Source organism: Diplotaxodon limnothrissa, linkage group LG14 (assembly GCF_057381915.1).
Source record: "Diplotaxodon limnothrissa isolate DT_005_m linkage group LG14, D_limnothrissa_male_GT1.1, whole genome shotgun sequence".
NCBI classification, from domain to species: Eukaryota; Metazoa; Chordata; class Actinopteri; order Cichliformes; family Cichlidae; genus Diplotaxodon; species Diplotaxodon limnothrissa.
Genome location: NC_140609.1, coordinates 15,775,738 through 15,800,945, shown reverse-complemented (window position 1 = coordinate 15,800,945; position 25,208 = coordinate 15,775,738). Strand labels below are relative to the sequence as shown.

Sequence of the window (25,208 nt, the reverse complement as noted above, 5' to 3'; positions counted from 1 at the left end):
AAACATAACATTTTTTTAATAATAATGGATTGCATTTATATAGTGCTTTTCGGGACCCCTCAAAGCACTTTACAATACATTCAGTCACTCTCACATTCATACACTGGTGAAGGCAAACTACAGTTGTAGCCACAGCTGCCCTGGGGCAGACTGACAGAGGCGAGGCTGCCATATTGCGCCATCGGCCCCTCTGGCCAACACCAGTAGGCGGTAGGTGAAGTGTCTTGCCCAAGGACACAACGACCGAGACTGTCCGAGCCGGGGCTCGAACCGGCAACCTTCCGATTACAAGACGAACACCCAACTCTTGAGCCACGATCACCCCACAAGTATTTTTTAGACACTAATACTTGTGTCTGATAACATCTGCTGCCTAGCTGCCACATTAATGTTACCATTTCATTATTAACCGCTACCTTAATGTTAAATTAAGAGACGGGTAATCTGACTGTCAGGTGCTAATAGTTAAACGGCGAAAGTTAATGCTGTCTGTTAAATATTTCAATAGGAGCTTCACTGACCCCAATGAAATTCCTCCGACACTGTTTGTCAATGTTGTGAACATCACTACTTCAACTACTAGTGAGGGGAGTGGCTGTGTGCCTGCCTGTCTGCAGCACTGCTGTATATATTTGTGTTTCAGATGGAGGAGGCAAAGATGACACTGTTGGTATCAGTAGTAAATAGGTACCTAAGCCGATAGCAAGGTTTTTCATGGTAATTAGTATCTCTAGTGTGTAGTGTAGAGTTTTTTTGTTTTTTTTTTGATGGGTGAAAAAACTATAAGCCGTCTGTTAGTCTGCAGTCTCGACAAGCAGAGGTTTGTAGAAGTTTTTGAAAAGACATTACTGTAGACTAACAGTCATTTAATAAGTGCCTTTATTGAGTACTACAGTGAAACACAGTCATTTCCCGCTCAGTTTTTATGATTGAACGTCACATTAATTTAACTTTATTTCCCTCCTACTTTTTCTCTGAAAGCTGTGTGCAATGATACAGCAGTGGCTTCGATGTGAGACCCAGCTTAACAATTTGAATCAATTAATTAGTGCACCTCTAATGAAAAAGATGAAATGGTTTCTCATTAGTTTGTCTCTCACTGACATAAAGCAGAACGCAGACAAAGATGGGTTTGGCTAATTTGTTTAATTAGTTGTTTTCAGGTATGATGTGAAGGTTACCCGAATTTTCCCAACTTCCTTCCTTACCTGTCTTTCCCCCCCCCCCCCCCCCCCTTTTTTTTCCACCAAAACATCCAAGTGTATCTTTGACAACACTTTATTATAGATATCAAGCTGTGATTTATTTGTAACTCTGTTTTTCTCTCTCTGTCTGTTAGATTGCAAAGCTCCAGGAGTAGATGAATTGTTCATCTTTGTCTCAGAGTCTTCCTACTCTCTCTCTCTCTTTCTCTTTCTCGCTTGCTCCCTTTTTCTCTCTTGTATGCACCCAGAGAATAGGCGAACAAATTCAGTTTGCTGAGAGGAGGTGTGGTATAATCAGTTTGTGAAGGGTACACAGGCGATAATAAAGCCAGAGCAGCAGCTTGGGGCAAACGTAGTACATCATTCTCTGTTGTGGCCTGCCCGAGCCACAGATTTAATGTAGCTTTGTCTTTAGGCCGTACGGCTCACAGACACAAGCTCTCATCTTATCTAAAAGTATGGTTGAGGTTTCTTTTTTCCGGTTTCCTCCGCTCTCTCTTTGCTCTGCTTCTCGCCCTATCTGCTGCCTATTCCATTATGTTGTCTCTCCGTCTTTTATCTCTTTTCTTTTTTGTTTCATTTGGCTCCCCAGTTTGTGTGATACGTACATGTGCATTGACCTCCTGACCTGATACTACTCATCCCGGGCTGAAATCCATTATTTCTTTCTTTTTCTCTCTCTCTGTTCTCTCATGTCACACAATTACTTTGGCATTGGACTTCAAAGAGAGTTTGCCCCACATGTATGTGTGTGCAAGAGGGGCACATATGTTGTCATTTCTCACTTTGGCTGAGATGGGTCAGATAAAGGTGATAGCTGGGTGTGTTTGAGTATATGTCAGTCTATTTTCCCCAGAATCATCTTAATTAAATTGAACTAACCCTAAATTTTACAGCTTAACCTAACCTTTATGACGTTCTTATCTTCAAACAACTCTGAAGGTATTTAGAAGAGTGAGGACTGGCCAAGCAACAAGCAAGCAAACAAACAATTAATCTGTTAGCTACAAGACTTGGGTTGGGTTGCTTCTGAAACTGTGTTATACTATTATTATTTTGAAGTGTGTTCTTCCAGGTTTAGTTCAGTTTCTCTGTGTGAATTAGATAGCTTTAGCTTTTCTCTCTCTCTCTCTCTCTCTCTCTCTCACTCACACACACACACACACACACACACACACACACACACACACACACACACACACACACACACACACACACACACACTTGTTTCTCTCAGGTTGATTGTCCTGAAGGGAGACAGTTGAGGCACACCCCTGTCAGTGCAGGATGACAGGGGTGTGCCTCAACTGTCTCCCTTAGCGACAGTCCAGTTGCCTAGGTGATGTCTTGAGGATGATTACCTGACGCCTACCCTCAGTGTCAGCACAGCACAGCAACGGCATCAGGGTTGCTGGCAACTCTTGCCATCACACGCACATATATTTTCAGACTCTGACTTCCTGTGCCTTGACAGGCTGCCAGCTCAATCCAAAATAAACTTCTTTCAAAGACAGCCTGACATCACAATAGCATAAATAGCATAAATAATTCAACAACATGAGCATGAATAACTCACATCTAAATGAGGATCCCTCTTTTCTTCACTTTCTCAAACTGACAGGCGTGTCCTGTTAGTGTGTGTATGTAAACTGTATCCACATGCTTATGTGCGTCTGTATGAACACACGTGTTCATTTTTAATTTTGTATTTGCAACTGTGTCCATGCTTGTGTGCAAAAACTTGTAACCTTTCATGTTATGTGATCCCAGCATGTGAATTTTGCAACTAAAGGAGACAAGACAATAGATTTTGTTCACAGCACTGTGCATGGCGATGACATATATCGTAAGTTCATAAATGTTCATTTGTCTTACACTGCAGTTCTGAAATAGACATATCTGCCAGAGAATTGTAGGGAAGTCTGAGAGAGCCCTAGAAACACTACCCAACTGCTTTAAGAATGCTGGAACATGTTTAGTTTTACAGCCACTTTAGTATTGATACTAAGGAATATACAGATACCATGACCCTCTACTAAATTTGTGGAGGCAATGTCACATTTGCTTATAGCAGATGTGCACTTACTTATTGAAAATAAGGGACAGTGCCTTTACACAGGTAATAAATTAAGACTGCTAATTTTTGGTGATAAGCAAGACAAATTCTACCTGTGGATAGACAAATGGCATTTTTTTCCTCAATGATTAAAACTGTGTATTCACTTTGTTTGAACAAAGAAAAACATCCCTGTTTAATTGTATGCACTTCTTCAGCCATTAATAGCTGCTAGCAGTCATAGCAGTGACTTCCTTGCTTTGTTATTTGTATATATGTTTGAACCACAATTTATTAGACTAAGTATTGATAAGAATAGCAAAGTTGCTCAGTTTCACTGTATGTAGCTAAGACACGCACCTGAGAAAAGGAGGAAAGTAGATTATTACACATGATAGAAAAATTACATGTATCTATAAACAGAAAAAATTATATCAATAAGAAACGCAGCCAACCACCAGCCAACCTTGCAAAATTACAACAGCCATAGAATCCTCTCTTATAGACCCAGAAACCTTCATACATACTGTGATTATCTCATCATCGCAGAAAGATGAACAGGCCCCCTGCCTAATCACAGATGAAGTGAAGCATCACAAGGCAATGGGTGGTGAAGACATTCTATTTTGTGGTCTATGGGAATGCACAAACCAGCTGGAGGATGTGCTAACAATCTTAACATCTCCCTGTGCAGGCTCACCCTTATGTCCACAGCTATCATTCAAGAATTCACTGGTGACGTGTCTGAATGATTACTACCCAATAGTACTGACTTCAGCTGTCATGAATTGCCTAAAGCGAGATAAAATCAAGCTCAGCTCCCTCCAGTTTGCATATGAACCTAACTGATCCCTAAAGAATGTAATCTGCACTCTACATCGTTTTGATTTTACCTGGACAGAAGGAAAAAGTATACACTTTGGGGGGAAAAAAGAAAAGAGAATCTACTTGGCTCCATGGGGTGAGAGAGTAGCTTGAGAATCTAACCTGGGGCTGCCATGTTATAGCCATTCACAAAAAAAGATGCAACAATGGCTTTACTTTCCACAACCTCTTCAACCTCCTCCCGTTACACAAGAGGTTTCACATTTTGAGATCCAGAACTTCCAACGCCAGAAACAGACACTTTTATAAAAACTCTGTGCACCACACGCACAACTGCCTCATGCCCTCAACCCTTGGTCATGCGCACACTCTCTCTCTCTCTCTCTCTCTCTCTCTCTCTCTCACACTCACACTCACACTCACACACACACACACACACACACACACACACACACACACACACACACACAGCTTCCCACAGTGTGACCTGATACACAGTGCCTGCAAGTAGCATCTGGTTAAGCCGCCTTCCCCAGCTTACTAGCGGAAGATGGCTGAAATAAGCTTATACACATATGTAACATTTATTTATTCATGAATTCATTCATTAAACTTCCTTCTGTGCTGTAATATTGTAGGCAAATATCCTTTTGCATTTGACCAAATCATGCAATATAAAGCCAAGCATGAGGCATGAGCCACTACTTTCTCTTTCTCTCTAAAAATAAAAAAAGATTCTTAAAATATAAAATTTTTAAAATTGAATAAAACTAATCTGCATCTATATTTCTTTAAAAAATATTGAGAGATTTAAGGTATGAAACTTCAGGTTTTATACCCTTTTCCGTATTTTGCTGACATTTTTTTCTACATTTCTTCTCATCTTAATGCCTGACAATATTATTAAATACTCACGCCCCATGGGGAAACTTCAACAGATTAAAATACATTAGCTTTGAGTGTTGTTACATCCAGCCTGCTGTTCACATCCACCTTGATAAAAATACAGGAATAGCAAGATGTGTCAGTTGTTTCTGTGAAATCGAATCAGGTATAATACAATCTGAGAACGGTGTTCAGACTTCTTTTAAAGTAAATTTGCACATGTAAAGATATCTGTGCATTCATTGTTACTTATTGGTATTTACTCTGTGCTGCATGAACAGGTATACCGAATCCCCAAGACACTGCATAAGGGAATTTCTGTTGGATTTTACTTTTCAGCTGCAGACACAGATCTTGTGTAGAACAAATGTCATCAGAGTCTGTCTTTTTGGATATAAAGCATAAACAAGACAAATCAAGGACTCAGGCAGTTTTTTTCTGTCATTTTTGAGAAATCAGTGCTATGTAACTGTTGATAAGATATGCATGGTCAAATTAATAGGATTGTTTGATTTACAAAGAAAAATCGACCTCTCCCTCTGTTAAGACATTCACAAAGGATTAAATGGGCATCTGGAGAATGTGGTTCCATGACAAGCAATTCTCTCTCATATGGCTCCAAGAAAGACAAAGAGAGCAAGCTCCAAAAGGTACCGTCAAGATAAAAAATATATTTATATGTCTTTAATTTTCATTCTAATTTTTCCTATGTGAGTTAGAGTGACAGAATAAAACACATTTAACTCTTAAACATCATGTCACATTTGTTTGCATGCTAATTACAGCTGAAAACTAACATACAGTATAAGCATTATTGTCCAAAAGCTGTTTTTCAGTTTGTGACGTTAGGATTATGAATGTGTCTTGAATCCTGTTTTCATGTGTATTTGGGATGTACGCTAGATCTTTGGGCTGCAATGCAGATGTCTTTAAATCTAAAGCTGAAAAACAGTCTTCTCCAAATTTTAAAGCCACTTTTAATTGTTCAGCTGTAAAAGAGTGTGGTTGTGGAACACGTCTGGGGAAAAAAGAGATGCTAGAGGCAGTAACCATAATCTAGACTGATATTCCTAATACTAATGTGGAAACTTGGTTTCTGGACAAAGACACTGTGTTCAAGTCAGTTCTCAACAGCAGAGTAATGAGGTAACTTATTAATTTATTTGCTCACACATTATAAAATACAGCAATGTAAACACTAACGCTGCATACTACTGTATGAACATACAGTAGTTTATACCTACAAATACACACAAAACTGAACACTGCGTAGGATTGTTGGTAAACTGAGAGCTGATTTGTTTCTCTATGCTGCCTCAACAGCTGTCAGCAGGTAAACTGAAGATCCGAGTGCTGAAGGATGAAGAACTGACAGGTGAGAAGTTTACAGTCACAACTTGAGTTTCAGAAGTAAAATATCTGCACCAGGTAGGCTTGACATGCAGGCGTACTCTTGGCACTATATTGAACTTCCTTCTACCGTCCAATTGGACGTTAATATGCAAGGGCATTCTTCACAGTTAGTTCAGTACGAGGGATACTTGAAAAGGCAGGTACCAAACTCTGGAGTTTTTCCGTTAAACACTGATCTGTCTAACAAATGTTTAGCTTTGGCATACTTATGTTAAACATGATGGAAAGAAAATCATGAGGCGCAATAGTTAAATGTCTCTGCGTCATGTATTAATTATAAACAGCTAAGAAAACGTTTTAAAGGACTGTCTTTGGTGTGCACAATATGTTGTAACAGGCAATATAACCTTTGGTTTTGTTGTTACATTTCACAGCAGTGTGTGAACTAGTTGTACAAGCAGGCTAACTGCTTTAACAACTTTTTGCACCAATAACAGACGCACTTTTGATACTTGTGTAAAACTTTGCTGTACATGCTAAACTGTATCTCTCTGTGTTTTTCTGTTGGTCATGGTCGTCAGTTGCATAATATCCCTTAAATGTCAGGAATATTAAATTAAATACCCTTACCAAGAGTTAATAACAGTGCACTTGCTCTTTTTAGCCCCGCCTCAACCACCACCTCCACTTCCTACCCAGACGGCAAGAAAAAGCAGACTGAGGGGAACAGTATGTGGACAATGTGAAGTCAAGACTGCTGGAATAGTATGCACGCAAAAACTGTCACACCTGAACAAATGCAAACAACACTGTATGGCAAAAGTCACTTTAACTGTCATGGATGCAGGGTTTGTTTGGCTCTGTCACAAAGCAAAAATTGTGTGTTTGAAAGATCAGATTTTACTAATTGCCAAGTGATTTTGCCCTTTCTCATTGGATTCAGGTAAAGGTTTTGTGTGTTAATAAGGCAGGCACACACACACATACACACACACACACACACACCAAACACTTACACGTGCAGCACTAGGAGCCAATTCACTTGATCTGTTTTCAAAGTTTAAATGTTGAATGTCATATTTTCAGTCCCCCCCCTTTCATTTTTCTTTGGAGTCCCCTCTTCTCACCCATATATCTTACTGCAGTTATTATATAGATTTGTTTCTCTTCTTCCTGCATCAGCTGTTAGCTCGTCTGTCATTCAGATGCTCATTTTCACCTGCCCACCTCCCTCTTTTGTCATTATGTGTTTACCCATCCTTCTTTCTTCCTCGTGTTTTCTCGTCACTCCTCCTTTTCAGTTTTTCCATCTGCCATATTCTGACCTGTTTCTCTCTTTCTTTCTGCACTCCCTTATTCATGTCTGTCTTTTTCTTTCTTCTGCCTTCCTCTCTCTCGCTGTGCCTCAACTGTCCAATCTGTTGGTCTATCTGTGTGTTTGTGTTTGCACTGATAACAGTTTAGTTGGATCCATTCATCGATACTTGAGACCTCTGAGGGCACCATTGTTTATTCTTTCTCGCTCTTCATCCACTGCTGCTCAGGAGGAGGGATGACGGCCTGAAACTGTATGTGTGAATAAGAGGGAGAAGGAGAGAAATGAAGCCTTACCGTCTGTGTGTGTGTGTGTGTGTGTGTGTGTGTGTGTGTGTGTGTGTGTGTGTGTGTGTGTGTGTGTGTGTGTGTGTAATGGACTGAGCTGAGTAATGCATGTTTGATGACCAGTTGCTCCCACCTCCTAAATCCTCAGCTCCCTGTGTAAATCCTATTCTGTGTTTCACTATGAAGCCAGCAGACTTTAGTATTGAATAAGTGATGCTTCTATGAGAGCGAGAACAAGAACAATGATGGTAAGAGCGAGGGAGACTTAAAGAGGAATTGAAGGAGAGGCAGGGGTTGAACTGATTGAGCTGACATCTACAATTTCCCCCCCTTTTTATTGTGGAATAACTTATTTAAGTGCAGCACACACAGTGTGTTAAAATATAATGTGATGTGATTTGCTTGATAGTGCGTTTGATGATGATGATGGCTCTGAACTGTCCAATGAAGGGCCGGATGCCCCCAGTGTCCCATAGTTATGGGCTTAATGGTTGTGCTTATGGTAGTCTGGGCAAGCACATAGGCTAAATGCATCCACAAATACACACAATACCCTCATGCGCACACACATTTTGGATAGCCCTCGTACCCTATAATGATGGCAATAATGGGAAGCGTTACAACTGTCTGTGCCATTCTGTCTGGAACTGCACTTATGCACACAAATGCTCACACACTCACATATGCACTCATAAACGCACAATCACACATCTGTCCTTTTTTCTTTCTTTTTAAAAAAAAAAAAAAAAAAAAACATGACTCATTGTAATAAAAATGCTGAAATCTCATGTGCAACACACACTGCACACCTAGCCTCATGCTTTATTCCAGAGTCATCCAGGCAAAGAAGAAAAAAAAAAAAAAGCTACCTCATTTCTCCCTGTGTAGTAGGAAGAGTGCAGTGATATGCTGCTTGCAGTCTGATAGGGATGCCTAGTCCCAGAGGAGTGGTTGTAATTTATCCTCAGGCCTGAGAGGGGAAATGAGGCCCTGCTTTATGGGACCATTAAAGGGCAATGTCGCAGCTGCAGGTTTGCGTGTACACACACTCACACACATACTTCCATGTATGGATAAAAAAAGAAAAAAAAAAAGAATGAACACACAGCATCACCCATAAAGACATTAATTACAGAAATACATAATATGTATCTAAATAAATTTTTTTTTTACTGGATTAATGTTTGAATCAGCTGGTATAAATTTACACTGTAAGGTTATTCATCCAGAAATCAGCATGGAACTGTGAATCATTGTGTTTGTTGTACTGCTTTATTTATTATAATTATCTATTATTCATCTATGAATAAACAGGTGTAGACATAGCAAATATGCAAGTGAGGAAGAAACAGAAAGCTTCCAAGTCATTAGATCGGGAACTGCATCACACTGTCACAAAATAAATAAATGAAATAGTTAAGTTCCTCCAAGGATAAAAAGAATTGGTAGTGTTTCTTGAAAGAGTGCACTAAACTACACTATTTTAAGTGATGGTGTTGGTAATAAAACCTTGATCTATTGAAAAAGAAACTTGCATGCATAGTGAAGGAAACCAAACACAGGCTAGTTGTTGCTTGACTGTTTGCTTTTTCTCCACCCTAGCCTCCGTGTCTCCATTGCACTTGCCCTTGCTTGTGTGCTCTGTCCAAAGCCTGTTTCCCAAACCTGCTGATGCAATGACTTTTTCCCACTAACAAGACCTGATTCTTACAGATAGAAATTATAATGACCTCCCTTAAGAGGCATTCACTCAACCACACTCACAACACACATGTGCCAAGCACAAATGCACCAACGTGCACACAGCTAGCACACACACAAACACACACACGTGCATCTTGCAGCACCACGCCAGTTTATAAGGAAAGGTTGAGGTTACATCTTTAGCAAAAGAGCGCTTTACCTACCAGTGCAACCACTTGCATGAATTAATATATATGCATACAGTACACAGACATGCACAGGCAGTGACCATTGTTTTTTAAACTGAAAGACATAGAAACACACTAAAGGTGGGTGTTTTTATATGCAGACAGACTGATGGCACTTGGTCTATGTGTTGCAGATGTGTGCTGAATGCACTGAAAACTACTGCGTTGGCTGTTTTGCCAGATTTCACCATAAGGGGGCACTGAAGTTCCATAAAATGATTCCCATTCAAGTGAGTGTTGTTTGCATATGTATCAAATCTATTTTCTCTGTGTCCAACTCTCTTTTTTTCTTTGTCTTCCACTTATGCTTTCAGTAATAAATGTTTTGATCCTATTCTTCTTCAGCTTTACTCATTTTTGTCTTTTTCGTTTCTTAGATAGCTGATCATTATTATATCTTCATAACTATCTCTCATCTTTTTTGTCATTTCTCTTCTTCAGAACATCATACCAGTTTAGTATACACAAGAACACACACAAACAGTACACAGGGCTGGGCAATTACACGAATAAAATCATGAATTGACTTTCTAACTGACCCAATGTCACTTGAGTCAATATGTTCAATAAATGAATTTTCTCACACTAGCAGCTAACCTAGACTTATTGCTCTGAAGACTAATTTACTTGTGTTTAACATGAACAAGTCAAAACTTAACTTGCTAACAAACAGCTGACCATTCTTTGTTGCCATGCTTCTGTGTCCATTCTAACTGTGGTAGCTAGCAGCCAACCTGTTTCACTGACGCTGATCCCTCACCAATGAATGACAATGAGGAAAGTAAAACTTAGCTCAAATTTGGAGAAACAGAAACAGAGAGAGCAATCCAGCATGACCGGTTTTGGGTGAGGGGAAAAAAGACAAAGGCTACCTATAGGAGAGCGAAACAAAGTTTAACAATTAATGATTAAATCAGTTATGATGTATAAACACACATAGAATGAAAAGTATTGAGTGAACAAGAAAGTTTTTGTTTATCCTTTAAAGTCTAATCTATAATAAAAAATTACAGAGAGTGCCTGGTACTATGAAATCTTTAACAGAGCCGGATTAATCGAGGTTTTGTATGTGAGGAGAAGAGCTTTAAATTCATTCAATTTCATTTGTATAGCGCCAAATCACAACAAATCACCATTTATTTATGGCTGTCGTTTGTTTTGTTCTATGTCAAGTACATCCCAGACTGCTTCAATAACGTTGAAACCGTGGCATCAGAAGTCCACGCTCTGGGTAGTTCCTAACTGGTGGTGCTCCATTGTGTGTTTGTCTATCAGATATGCTTTTAGTACATTGTTAGTGTGTTTGTGATCATTGTCAAACTGAAAAATGTAGCAGTTGAGATGGTTGATCAAAATCTGATCCTTTTCTGTGTTCATAATTCCACCGATTTTGTCAAGATCCACAACTCCACCAGTCTAAATACAGCACCAACCCATCACAGAGCCTCTGCTGTGTTTTACAGATGGCTGTAGACACTCACTGTTGTACCTCTCTCCTGACCTCCTCTGTACATATTCTGATGAAGACTTGAAGGATTTGAAGCTAAAATTTCAAATTTGCATTCATTACTCCATAAGACCTGGTGCCACTGGTCCAGTCCAGTTCTTGTGTAATTTGACATACTAAAGCCTTTTCTCCTTGTTTCCCCTCCTTAAGAATGGCTTCTTGAGAGCCACCCTTCCATTGAGATTATTTCTGATCAGGCTTTAGTCAACAACTGATGAATCTACTGAGGGATCAGGTCCATCCCTCAGGTCCTGTGTCAGGTCTTTGCTGGATTTTTTTCCTATTTTCTCCAGGCATGACTTTCAGATACTGTTCATCAGCTAGAGATACCGTTAAGCCACTTGTCCAGTTTGCTCAGGCACAGGGACTGGACCTGACCAAAGCAGTCAATCTATAAAGAAAAGCTTTGAAAGGTGTTCATAAAGCCTGCAGAACTATTGCTCAAGACCACATTAAAATTTACAACAAAGTTTGGGTTCTTGCAAGAAAAATATAAAGAAACAGTTGGCTCAAGACTTTTAAAGAGCACTGCATCTTCACTCTTCAGAGATGATTTTCTATATATCAAGAGCTTAATTTTCAGGTTAAATAAGTGTTTAAAAAAACAGATTACTGAAGGCTACTCATAGATGTACAAAACACATTTCATGGCCCTACCACACTCTTTTAAAGACAGAAAACACTCCTCAACAGCAGTCAATTAAACAGTGCTAACAGCAGTCTTCAGTCAAAGACAGAAAGACAAGACAGCAGGTCAATGTCACAGTTTAATTACAGTAAGCCAATGCTGTTTGCACAGCAGAGGAAAGATTCTATAGATAATGTCTATTAATCTGAGTAGTTGTAAATACCAATTAAAAGTCATGTAGAACAATTGTTTATTAAGTCACAATATAAACAGAAGCAGACAGTGGATGTGCATAGGTACAACAGAGTAACACTATTATTTAACATATTGTCTAAAAGTTGTCCAAGACCTGAGATTAGATACTCAGACACAAGCCTGCACTTCTCAGACACCTTCAGTGTGTACTTTTGGAAATAGATAACAAGCATACAGATTATATTTTTTGTACTCATATAAACAAATGCTCACTGCAGTATACAATAGTTGAGACCACATGCAAATACACACTCACACGTAGACACACAAAGGCTTGTTTTTGTTAATCAGCAGCCTATTAAGCCAAATTAGTATGGAAAGCATATCTAAAAGGGAAAGCTAATTTATCCAAGGATGTACAGAATAATCAAAAGATACAATATGTCATATGGATATACGCTACTATTCTGTTTCTCGACAAGATGTGTTTCTATGGGTTTCAGCTCTAAGCGTTTTGTGTATTAACAATTAACAATTATTAACAAGCTGTCATGCACTGTTGCTCAGCTTATATGGATACCCTTTTTTGCTTTAATAGGGATGGGTATTGTTAGGATTTTATATCAATGCTCTTATTGATGCTCCATGCCATGTGATAGTGAAAAAGAGTGTTTGACACAGTGGTAAAAGGTTTTTTTTGTCTCAGCTTTATGTAAAGGAAGTGTTTGGTAGTCCACCTCCACCACCCAGAGCTGTGGTAATCACCCTGGAATTCAAAATATTAACAAACATAAATTATTTCAGGTCGCCACTGAATTCAAATTAAGCCAAGTTTATATGATCAAACCTAGTGGGGTTTGACCCCACACCCACCTTGATCTAGATCTGTCTGTCTGAAATGTCTGTTGTCTGAGATTGTAGCCAAGTTTACAAATTTGAAGATAGAACAAATGATGGCACAGCGTCTGCCTGCATTAAGACATTTCAATCAGCCTAAGAAGCCACTGTTACAACATGGACTTTTATTTGCTTTTTAGTTGCACAAGCTTTGATTGTGCTTTCATTTAGAAGGCTCAAAAAACAAAACAAAACATCTTTTAATCCACCTTGGTTTTCTCTACCAATATTTCACCCCTTTGCTATCTTTTGTATCAGCCCAAGAGGATGGGGTGCAGCTCCACATACACTTTCAACACTGAAGCCCCTCGCACCATTGAGCATTGGAATTTTTTTTAAACTTGGCAACAGCCCTCTGACACTCTTTGTTCCTTAGCTCATGTTCCCTTATGTAGTTGTTGAGAGAGGATTTGATTTTAGCATCTGACTACAGTCCACTGACGAAGCTTTGGCTACTGCTTGGAACTATTTGCATTTACAAAATTGCTAAAATCCATGCCAACTGTATTCCAAGGTTCATAACTACAGTTAGCTCCATATATATTTGGACTCTGACACAAGTTTTTTTTTTAAAACTTGTTTATTGAAACATATTCCAATTATAGTTATATATTGGATATGGACATGATTTTAGACTCTCAGCTTTCATTTGGGGTTACCTACATTCAAATTGGATGAAGGGATTAGGAGTTTCAGCTCCTTAACACGTTTTTAAAGGGTCCAAAAGTAATTGGACAATTGACTAAAAGGCTATTTCATGGGCAGTTGTGTGTATGATGATTTGATTTGAGGTGTGGTGCTTTTATCTGGAAGATGCAGTCAAAGGAGCTGAAAGCTATCCTTAAGCTGCAAAAACAAAACAAAACAAAAAACGATCTGAGAAATTGCTACAATATCAGGAGTGGCAAAATCTACAGTTTGGTACATCCTGAGAAAGAAAAAACGCACTGAGCACTCAGCAACGCAAAAAAGACCTGGAAAGAAGACAACAGTAATGGATGATCGCAGAAAAATTCTGCAGGAGGTAGGCGTAGTGATATCCAAGTCTACCATAAAGAGAAGACTAAATGAAAGTAAATACAGAGGGTTCACTGTAATGTGCAAGCCACTCATAAGCCTCAAGAATAGAAAGACTAGGTTGAACTTTGCTAAAACACATCTTAAAAAAAGCCAGCACTGTTCAGGAAAAACATTCTTTGGACAGATGAAACCAAGATCAACCTCTACCAGTATGATGGTAAGAAAAAAGTATGGAGAAGGCGTGGAACAGCTCACATTCCAAAGCATCATCTGTAAAACATGGCGGAGGCAGTGCGATGGCCTGGTTGTGCATGGCTGCCAGTGGCACTGGGACACTAGTGTTTATTGATGACGTGACACAGGACAGAAGCTGCTGAATTCTGAGGTGTTCAGAGTCATACTGTCTGCTCAAATCCAGGCAAATGCAGTCAAATTGATGGGGAGGCATTTCATAATAGACATAATTGACAATGACCCAAAATATACAGTCAAAGCAACCCAGAAGTTTATTAAAGCAAAGAAGTAGAATATTCTTCAATGGCCAAGGTAGTTACCTGATCTTAATCTAATTGAGCATGCGTTTCACTTGTTGAAGACTAAACTTTGGACAGAAAGGCCAACAAACAAACAGCAACTGAAAGCCACTGCAGTGAAGGCCTGGCAGAGCATTTAAAAGTAGGAAACCCAACATGTGGTGATGTCCATGAGTTCAAGACTTCAGGCTGTCATTGCCAGCAAAGGGTTTTCAACCAAGTATTAGAAATAAACATTTTATTTACAGTTATTTAATTTGTCCAATTACTTTTGTTCCCCTGAAATGAAGGAACTGTGTTGTCTCTGTCCAAAATTGTATGGATGTAACTGTTCATCCTGTTAATCCTGTAAATCTTTCTAAATTTTCCAGTTCAACTTTGTTTTTACACCTGGCCTTTGAATATTCTGCCTTTTTGCTGTATCCAGGCAGAGCAAAAGCAAACATGATATCATGACACTGTCAGCTTAATCTTTTTTGGGCAATTTTCTGACAGTTACATTATTCTTCCACAGCATGTCTTTTATCCTGTCTTCCTTCTCTCCCTGTGCAAAGGGACCCCGAGGTCCAAAAATTGTGTGTATTTAATTACATGTAAGAGATGTGGGATCCAGTATGTGGGGGAAACTGGTAACACACTGCTCACCAGATTCACTCAACACAGGTACAATATTACACGGAAGAAGAACACTCACACCCACCTGGTCAAACATTTTTTATTGCATGGCTGGGATTCTGTCACAGCGACGGTCATTCAGATCAATTCAAGGTGGACAACACAACAGAGATGGAGAGCTGAGAGGATGTGGATTGCTAAACTGAATACAGTTTATCCACATGGCCTCAACGAAAAGGGTTTTAGGAGGTATTAATCCAACACCATGTATATAGTTAATATTTCAATTTTTTTTATGTGTGTACTGATGGACATTTTGTCACTGCACTTGGGACCTCGGCTTCTTTCATGCCTCACGGGGGAACATCTTGGCCCTGAAACCTACCCTGACCCTAACCTCAGTGACCCCTATAATAATTTGACCTCCTGCCCTAAACCTAACCACTTGCCACCCTGATTGGACACGAGGGTTGGTCATCCCCCACCCCTTGAGTGGACCCTAAACCTAACCTCTACACCCCTCCTCCCCCCACCTCTCGAACCGCATCTATGACATTCCATTTGGAACTCCACCCTGGGGGGGTCCTGGATGCCTGAGATGGGAGCAGGTATGGTCTGTGCATTGGAGCACGGCCCCCTTCGGGGACCGTGCTCCCAACTTTGATTTCCCCCAACCGGTCGCAGCAGATGGCCTCCCCTCCCTGAGCCTGGTTCTGCCGGAGGTTTCTTCCCGTTAAAAGGGAGTTTTTCCTTCCCACTGTCGCCAAAGTGCTTGCTCACAGGGGGTCATATGATTGTTGGGTTTTTCTCTGTACCTATGAAGTGCCTTGAGGCGACTTTTGTTGTGATTTGGCGCTATATAAATAAAATTGAATTGAATTGAATAAAAGAATTAACACATAAATAAACACTGTTTATACAGGCACTTTGGTACTGACCGGTCAGGTACCGACCCCACTTTATTTATGTTTCTTTGTACTTATCCTGTGTGCTACCTGACTTCTCATTGGCTGGAGACACTGATGTGTATACAGTAGCCACCACAGTGAAACAAAGCCATGGATACTGACAAAGAGAAAAACTGCACACACTGAAGTAGCTCTATGAAACCACACAAGACAACTGTCCATCTACATCTCCTCAGTGTTCATCTCTGTTTCTATCCTCACTTTAGTCCCTTGTAATGCAAAACTGTGTATTTTGGCAGGACATAAAGACTGAGGATTATACACATGCAGCTGACGCAGGCATATCTCTTTCTCTCTTCTGCTAATCCTGTTTTATTTGCCTTGGAAAGAATGAGGGAGGAAGAGAGACAAAAAGACAAAATGAATATTAAGTTCATCACTATGCTGTTTTGGGGCTTTCATCGGTGCCTCATCAGCTCCTGTGTCCAGCCGCACACACACACTCCCAAACGTGGTTCAATTAATGTTTGCAGAGCATTTTCATTATTTGATTTAGCCTAACCTGTAGGGAGTACCAAATGAATATGGTATGCGATGATATATCAAGAAACTTAATAGCTAAGTTTAAGCTTTACAGCATTAATTATAATTGACAATAGTGTGCCTAATTTAGCAAATGTAAAGGTTATGAAAATGTTATATTCTCAGACTACCCTCACCCCCTCACTCTTTCTTTCTGATGCTTAGAAAACTTACAGCACTGTAAAACTTAGCAGAACTCTGGTGGTTTTAGAAACTAAAAACTATGGTTAAGTAATTGATTGATGCGACTGAGCGAGTTTACTTTTCATTGTTGTGCGCAAAGTCTTCCCTACATCACTTGTCTGTTTCCAAAGGGAAAGTTAAAATTACTCTCTTGACCTTAATAACATACTCTCTTGAAGGCAAGTTCAGTGATCCTGGTTTCACAGCTAAACAACATCCTGGAAAAATTATAGATGGTATTATCTCACTTACAATAAATGATACTATGTGTTGGACAGATTTTCCAAGTGAACGAGAATCTGTGTGCACAATTAAGAGCCAATATTAATGACGAAAACATCATGATTGTTTTACCATTTTAAGCCGTTGTGTAAACTTTAAACTGCATTATTTTTGATGTCAGATTTGAAGGATGGCTTTCAGAATCTTAACAGTTAAACCCAGGGTAGAAGAAAGCTTTGATAATCCCAAAAGACTGGCAAAAACACTTGAACAAAACTTTTCACCCTTAGATATGAGGCTGAATTAACTTTAAAAAGTGTCTATGAATTCTTGACAGTGCATTATGATACGGTATGATGATGTGAGTGCATACTTTCGGACAGTTTCTCCTTGAAGGCATTTATTGTATTACAATTAGCTGTACAAACGAAAAGTGACAGAAGTTGTCTGAAGAAGGAAAAAAGAAGAAAGGAGAAGTTCAAAGCTGTACCCACTCTATGCAGTCTAGGGCTGTCCCAAATACCGTCTTTGAGGATTTGAGGCTTTAGTGATTGTCTGACAAAAATTCAAAGAGAAGACGGCTGCACTTACAGTTACATAACGACTTGCCATGGTTTATATTCTGACCTGTTAAACATTATTATTATGTAGATTGCAGTTTGAAATTGATTAAAGGGGTACAAGCACATATATGAGTTCATTTGAGGTCATTTGTGAACAACTTTTAGGAGGCCATCTTTGAAAGTTTTGGTGTTATTGCGAACCAAAGACAGAATTTGGATGCTTGACATTTTTTGACAACTTGCTTGTCAGTGCAGCTTATGTAAAATGAGAGCTAGTACAAAGATTAAAGGTAATGAATACAATTATCTGAAAAAGAGAGTTTGTCACAGAACTCCATGCAGTCCTGTGACAAACTAGACACTCCCCATTGTTCAGTAGTTTGTAGAACCACCTTTAGTTACAAGTTTACTTTCTCAGCCTCTCACATTGTTTTCGAGGAATATGGTCTGATTCTTTATTTTACAATGTTGCTTCGTTTATACACAGCTTTCTTAGTGTCCCACTACAACATTTTGACCAGGTTGAGGTCTGGACTTTGCCTGGGCATTTATAACACTTTATTTCATTTTAAATCATTCTGTTGTAGATCTCCTGTTGTGCTGGGGATACTTTCCTGTTTGATGCATGATTTTGGTGATATGATATTGTGACAATACTTCACTCACAAAGTATTGCAGTTTATCACCTGCAAACTTTATTTTATCCAGTAAGATAATAATCTCGCTTCAATTTTTTTTTTTTTTTGCTTCAGGCATTCCAACACTGTCACAAAAAACTGCCATAAATGTTTCCATAACACCGAGTCAGTCTGTCTTTGATTGAATGGGGTCAAGTTAGCAATTGCATGCAATTTGTTTCTGATAATGCAGCAATTAAGGGTGATAGATTTTTGAAAATCACTAATTTGTTGCTATCAAAAAGTGGTTGTAATAACCCTTAAGCTCTAAGCAACCATTTAGTCATCACAAGTTGTGATCGGTCGCAGGATGTGAAATGATTCAGTACAACCAAAAGGCAGCTGCTGTGTTTTTTTGTTGTGATAAACACAGGGAGGTTACCTTGCTATTTTTCTCGTGTTACATGAACTTTAACATTTAACATGCTAACTAAAGTCCGTAAAGTCTGAGCTGCATCTGAGATGCTCCTAGGTTGTTGGTTTTTTTTTGGAATTTTTTTTATAATTTTTGGGCTTTTTGGAGTTTCTCTGAGCATTGCATGGTCTGACCTTAGGGTGAATTTACTGGGACGTCCATTTGATTGTGACATTGTGTTACCTGAATGCTCTTGATTAGTAAAGTGCCAAAACCTCTGCCTTTATAGCTGTGCTCACACTTCATGGTGATCAATAGTCAAGTGCATTTATTAACATCACCTGGCTGCCATTTACTCTCTTAATTCTCATGAAAGCATCAGTGAACATTAGGAATATACTCCGTTTTTCACAGGACTCCACACATTTCTATGAAAACCTTTTCTTTCACATGATATTATTTTTTATTTTATTGGTGGTTTATATATTTATGCTAAAGAATCAGAATCAGAATACTTTATTGATCCCTGGGGGAAATTATTTAAAGCGTATCGGATTAAGAAATTAATATATTGGGAGTTACCTTGTCAGTTACCTTGGCAAAGATCAAAGCTTTGAAGCATTTGTGTCAGCCAAAGGTTTGTATGGTTTTTAGATCATACGTTTCTAAAGGTTGCTACCAGACTCAGCTCATTGTCTCCATGCCGTCAAAATTTGGTATCAGAAGCACTTAGATAATCTTGATAACAACCACAGTTCATACCTGTAAATAAGGCTATCTGATTACCAGAAAGAGAAGCAGAACAATTGCTTCAGCAGTTGCACTGTTTAAAATTTCTTGCGATGCAAAGATTGCAGTCAAAAAAAAAAAAGTGTCCCCAGGTTTGTTGGATTATGTTTCGAGACATTCGCTCTCACAAGATACTAAATTCAGCACTTAGAGTGTATCACCAAATTAGCTGGCCTTTGCTTCTATCACTGATGAGACCAGCGATATTTCAGACTGAGTGCATGTTTCTGTCTAGTTGGGCGAATGCAAATCCATTCATCTATACGACATTATTACACTGTGTTACTGTGGAAGACCAGATGTAGAATCCTTTACAGAACAAGAGGGTCTGACTAGGAACTCTATATCATCGTACTTTTTGCTTTCAGGAGCTAGTGTTGCCAACAGAAACAAATCTTCTGCTAAAAAAGGCCCAGCTCTACTGCCAAGATAAAGACAGGAGAAAAAGGTTTAACTAAAATAACATACGATACATTGGGGCCTGACTTACTAAGTGGTACAAATTAGGATGAGGCTGTGTTCTTAAAAATGTGCCAGTGAGTACAGAGAACAGTACAGTGAGAACAGTTCTGTAAGTGATCTATGAACAGTGCACTAATTTATAAATAAAGACACAACCAGTTCATTTCAGTCGTGACCATCACCAGAATTGAAGTGTTGTCTGCTAACCAAAAAAATATGCTGTGCAGGATTTACAGATGTGTTTCAGATTAATTGGAGGCAGCTGAAGGTGTTTTTAATATAAAGGCAATTTTTTTTCTGTCTGAAATTGCTGGGAACTTTGCGTGTGGGATCCCTGCAGACATCTGTTCCCTGGATAAATCTTGTGGTTTCGATTACAGCAGAACTCAAAAAGAAGATCTGTGTTATTACAATCCCACCATTAAAAACCTGAAATCTGTATGTAACAGATGTAGAAAAAGACACCACATTAATTACATCAGATCCTGATCCATCCCTGTGTTAATAAAGGGGTGAGGGATGAACTGTTACATTGCCGGGTGCTTAAGTACATGTGTTATTCATTTTTTTCCAACAGGCTGTGTGGCAGTGTAGGTAATATGAAGCCGGTTTGTAACATTCAGACATTAATCTGTCACACTTCACGCCTGTCTGTCAATAAACTGCCAGTTTGAAGGGGAAAAAAGCAGTTGCTCTGGGTGTGAAGACTACTGGGAAAAGACAGATTGACACAAGACATTTTCAATGTGTGCCAATCTGTGTGAGAATGTGACTGAAAACCTGAAACACTGCAAATCACTCTGGTTACTGTAAAAGGTAAATTGGTTACTTGTAAAACAAGAAAAATCCTTGTATGTGTCTTGTATTGGGATTCTTGCACTCTAAAGCTGTGCTCTATTTCATCAAAATACCAATACTACTGAGGAGGAAGTAATATTTGGAGCTTGACCCTAAACATTTGGGGCAAGGGTGTAGTGAAACCTATATAACAGAGCCAAAGCTTGGGTCCAGTCACACAGGTCTGGAGACCAGTTGGCAAGCTCCTGGAAATTACCTACTGGACATTTTTCACTAGGGAAAGTGTGCTGGCAGTTTCTCTTAGCCCCAGTTACGCACGCCTTAGAGACCAGTAAGCAACCCCTGGCAAGCAGTGATTGGTCAGTGAAAAATGGGTATTCCCTGACTAGTTGTTGTCAGTGTAGGAAGTTACTTGCTGTTGCTAGCTAAAATTGGTTTCAAAAAGCTATATGGTGCTGCAACCTGCCTGCGATCACTTGGACCACTAGTGGATTGCAGCGTTTGCCTGAAGTTTATATGGAAAATTTCGATTTTTCTGCAAACCCTTGCAAAGTACTCTCTAAGCAGCAACTATGAAAAGAGTGATGCAAACCAAAAATGGAGTATGTCTGCTTTCAGTTAAAGTTGGGCTTTTGGAAGTGTGTTGTTTGAGCAATAAGATAAATTTTTTTTTACCTTGAAGATGATGCCTTTTCTTTTATGATTTAGTTTTACTGCTCAGCTAGTAGTGAGTAAGTGAATAGTTGCATATTACAGGGTCCTGTTGCAGTCTGCTAGAAACCAAAGAAACCACTACAAGCTTTTTAGTGTAGCACCCTCTTTGTGACTGATTTCATCCAACGACAGCCTGCAAACTCCGGAAACCAGTCAACATGTGGTTGGGGAATACAGATTTTCCCCTGAGGATATATGCATCACATTTACAGCTTTGAGCGATACACCCACCCAATTACACACTTGTTCTGATATCGTCTCTGTCTCTGACTCCAAATAAATTAACATTCCTAGCAACAACTATCACAACCATGTTAGGTGCAAAATAAAACATGTTTTTTTGTGTTTTTAAGTCGATACAATTCGCAGTAAATTGTATGCTGTGAACATTTTGTAAATTAAGTTTATGTGATTCACTTAATGACTCTCCTCCCAAAATCTTGTGTTCTACAAGCAAAACTCCAATGAATACATCTAAAATATGGCTTCCATAAAAATACCCATATCCATGCCCTTTAGTCACAAAATTGACACTGAGCTTCTTTAGTAAATACAGCAGCTTTGGTCTTGCACAGACCATTTGGCGCAGACCATTAGTAAATCTGGCCCTAGGTGTGCTTTCTGTCAAAATATGACTTTATCTCTTTATCTGGACTCACAATATTAGATACTACAGCAGAGTTAGTGGGAATATAGTTATTGAAAAGAGATTTAATCACCTAATTGTTTGTCCACATATAAACAAAAACAAATAAACAAAAAAAACAGATTACAGAACAATTTGGTGCATAAACCATGGTCTTTTTGTAAGGAAAGTAAATCTTTCATCTTTCCAGTTCACACAGCTTTTGATAGAGCCGAAATACTCTTAGCCAGTTTCCTTTTTGTGTCACCCACTGACCAAAAAAATGGATATGCATTTTTTTTTTACAAAATGCTCTACATCAGGGGTCCTTGAGGGCTGGTGTCCTGCAACTTTTCCATGTGTCCCTGTTGCAACACCGCTGAATACAATTAGTAGGTCATTAGCAAGACTCTATAAAACTTGACTGCATGCTGAGGTGGCAATTCAGCCATTTGATTCATGTTACAGCAGCGCATAAGTGAATGAACATGGTGCAATAGAAGTACTTTAAGAAGTACATTTTTCCAAACACTTAAATTTACTTAAATTTACTCGAGTATGGTTAGGGGTTGCCACTTCATCATGCAGTCAAGTTCTATACTCATGCCAATGACCTACTAATTTTATTCAGGTGTGGTGCAACAGGGACACATGGAAAAGTTTCCTTACATCTTGTCAGTCTACCACCTTTTCTAAATTCCGAAAATGCAGCAAAACCATAGCTCACAAACGAAATTGCACATAATGAACACAGTTGAAATTTGTGGTTACATCTCCATTAAAAAAGTCAGTGATGAAAAATGTCAACAGAACGAGTGTGAGCAATATCTCCAATATGAGTTGTTGTCCATAATTGCCAGAAAAGATGATCAAAATGACTAAAACTCTTATGTAGCTTTAACAAAACTTTCAGTTCCTCAATGTTTTCTTGACTCCACATTTGTTGGTGTATTACTTAAGGACAAAATGTAAGTCTATAGTCTTCGCACCCTTGGTTAGTCATGGAATACAATATTGAATGAAGAGGTGACATACATTCCATGTTTCTAAAGCAAGATTCGTCAGGACCTTTGCCCCTGATTTGTGCCTGATACACAGAGCACCTAAACCCTATACCACCTTCTGGCTTTGCCAGCCACTGGGCTCCCTCCTGTGAGCACCATGCACAGATCTGGCTCCAGGGTGAGACCAATTTAACCCTGTCACAGGCAGGGTAGTCATGTTCCTTACTTATTGTTTAATCATAGGGGTGTTTCTGATTTGTTTCACGCTGGATCCCAGGTTATTACATTCACTGCCTCAAACGGAGCATTTTGGCCATCGCCATCTTGTTTTGGCTGTGACATCAGTGGAAATACTATGATGTCCACTAATCTCAGTGGACAAGCATTTCATTTCAATTTAAAGCCTATATATTCTTTTTTTCTATAATCCTAAATGTAGTAGTGAAGACACATTTTTGACCAAACATGGTGAATAAACATAGCGAGAGTGAGCCAGTGTATTTAAAATAGACTTTTTTAGTCCATCTTTACAACATTGTAGTTTCTCTAAAGCAGTCCAATATCAACAATATCTACCACCACATAGTTGAGCAGCCTAGCACCAAGTCAGACGATCTTTTTTTATTTCCTTAAGAATTCTCCTTCATATCTTTCTTTGACCTGATAGTATTTCCACTGATGTCACAGCAAAAACAAGATAGCGATGGCCACAATGCTCAGTTTGAGGCTCCATGTCCTTCTCCAGTCTATACATGTCGCCCTTTCTGCCCAGGCTCTTTGTGGATTAATTTACATAAAATAAAGATGCACACATTAACTATATAAAATGGAGTTCATTGTTGTGACTTTCAAGGTTATGCCAGTGATGTAAGTATGAGCACTTAAAATGATTAGGTTGTAACCTCTAAATGGGGTTCGTGGCAGTTGTCGAAAGAGCCCTCATCTCATTGACTTTTTGTCATTACTGTGTATCAAATTTGTTCAACACCTTTTTCATTTCTGGAAAATTTGTCACTCTGTTGTCTGCAGTTTGACTTTTAGGACATTCATTGTAAAGAAAGTACAACCTTTATTTATTAATAAATTTCTGTTCATTGTTATTGCTGATCAACATTTCTTATCTTTGTGATAATAGCATTGTTGAAGAGTCTACCTCTGCACTCCTGTGGCTTTTTTACAACAAAATGCACAGCTTTGCCTCTGATCTTGTTTTTCCCGCAAGTGGGATCGAGCTATTTATAAACAAACATTTCAGAGAAATGCAGGTTAGCTAAACATACTTTCATAGGATTGCCTTGTGCAGAAATTAATAACCTTGACATTTACTTTTAATTTATAAATACACAGCAAAATCTCCAGTGTTAATTTAACACTGGAGATTTTGCTGTGTACCTCTTTTATGATTTTATGCTATAGCTTATGTATCAATTCGTCCCCATTTGTCCTAATGCAGTATTTTTTTTTCATCTGCTATATTATTTGCAGTATTTAGTTTCTATCATTTTTATGAGTAACAACATAGTGATCTAGTCTCACATGCTATGGCCTTCTGTTACAGACAGACTTACAGACCCGTGTGAGCACTCGAGATGTTGTCAACAGCTTCAAGAAACAGACTGACCCTAGCTCCGACTATAGCACTAGTCCTAATCCCAATCCTGGTACTACCCCCAGTTCCAGACAGCAAAATGAGAGTCCAGAAAAAAGAACAGAAGCTGAGGAAAATCCTGACTGCGGCAAGGTAAGTAATAACTACCATTTAATACTTATTGATATATAAATATTCAGTGTTTATGAAGTCTTCTAAACTACTCAGTTAGTTGTACACATGATCAAAGTGGAGATGCATTGACTTGTTTAATACGTTAAATATTGTACAGTATGCATGTGCTTAACTGTGCTAAGCACTGTGCTAAACAAACCAATATACAGCATTAAAGACTTGAACTGCTACGGCAGTCCATTGAGTAATTTTGCTTACTTGAGTTTTTGATGACAAAAAATTAAGCAGAGCTTAAATGGATGTTGAAATGTTGCAGTAAGATGAGCTATGACACTTACAAAAATGTAATAT

General features: G+C 38.9%; 1 protein-coding gene across 1 annotated transcript in view; it reads left to right on the top strand.

The window, feature by feature from the left end:
* The window catches only part of zbbx (zinc finger, B-box domain containing), a 72,508-nt gene that overhangs the window by 5,200 nt on the left and 42,100 nt on the right, over positions 1 to 25,208 (top strand). Inside the window, exons 3-7 of the mRNA XM_085371378.1 lie at positions 5,519 to 5,621; positions 6,295 to 6,346; positions 6,989 to 7,089; positions 9,992 to 10,087; positions 24,693 to 24,875. Of these exons, the coding sequence (XP_085227504.1) occupies positions 5,519 to 5,621; positions 6,295 to 6,346; positions 6,989 to 7,089; positions 9,992 to 10,087; positions 24,693 to 24,875 (535 nt within the window). The remainder of the gene's footprint in view (positions 1 to 5,518; positions 5,622 to 6,294; positions 6,347 to 6,988; positions 7,090 to 9,991; positions 10,088 to 24,692; positions 24,876 to 25,208) is intronic.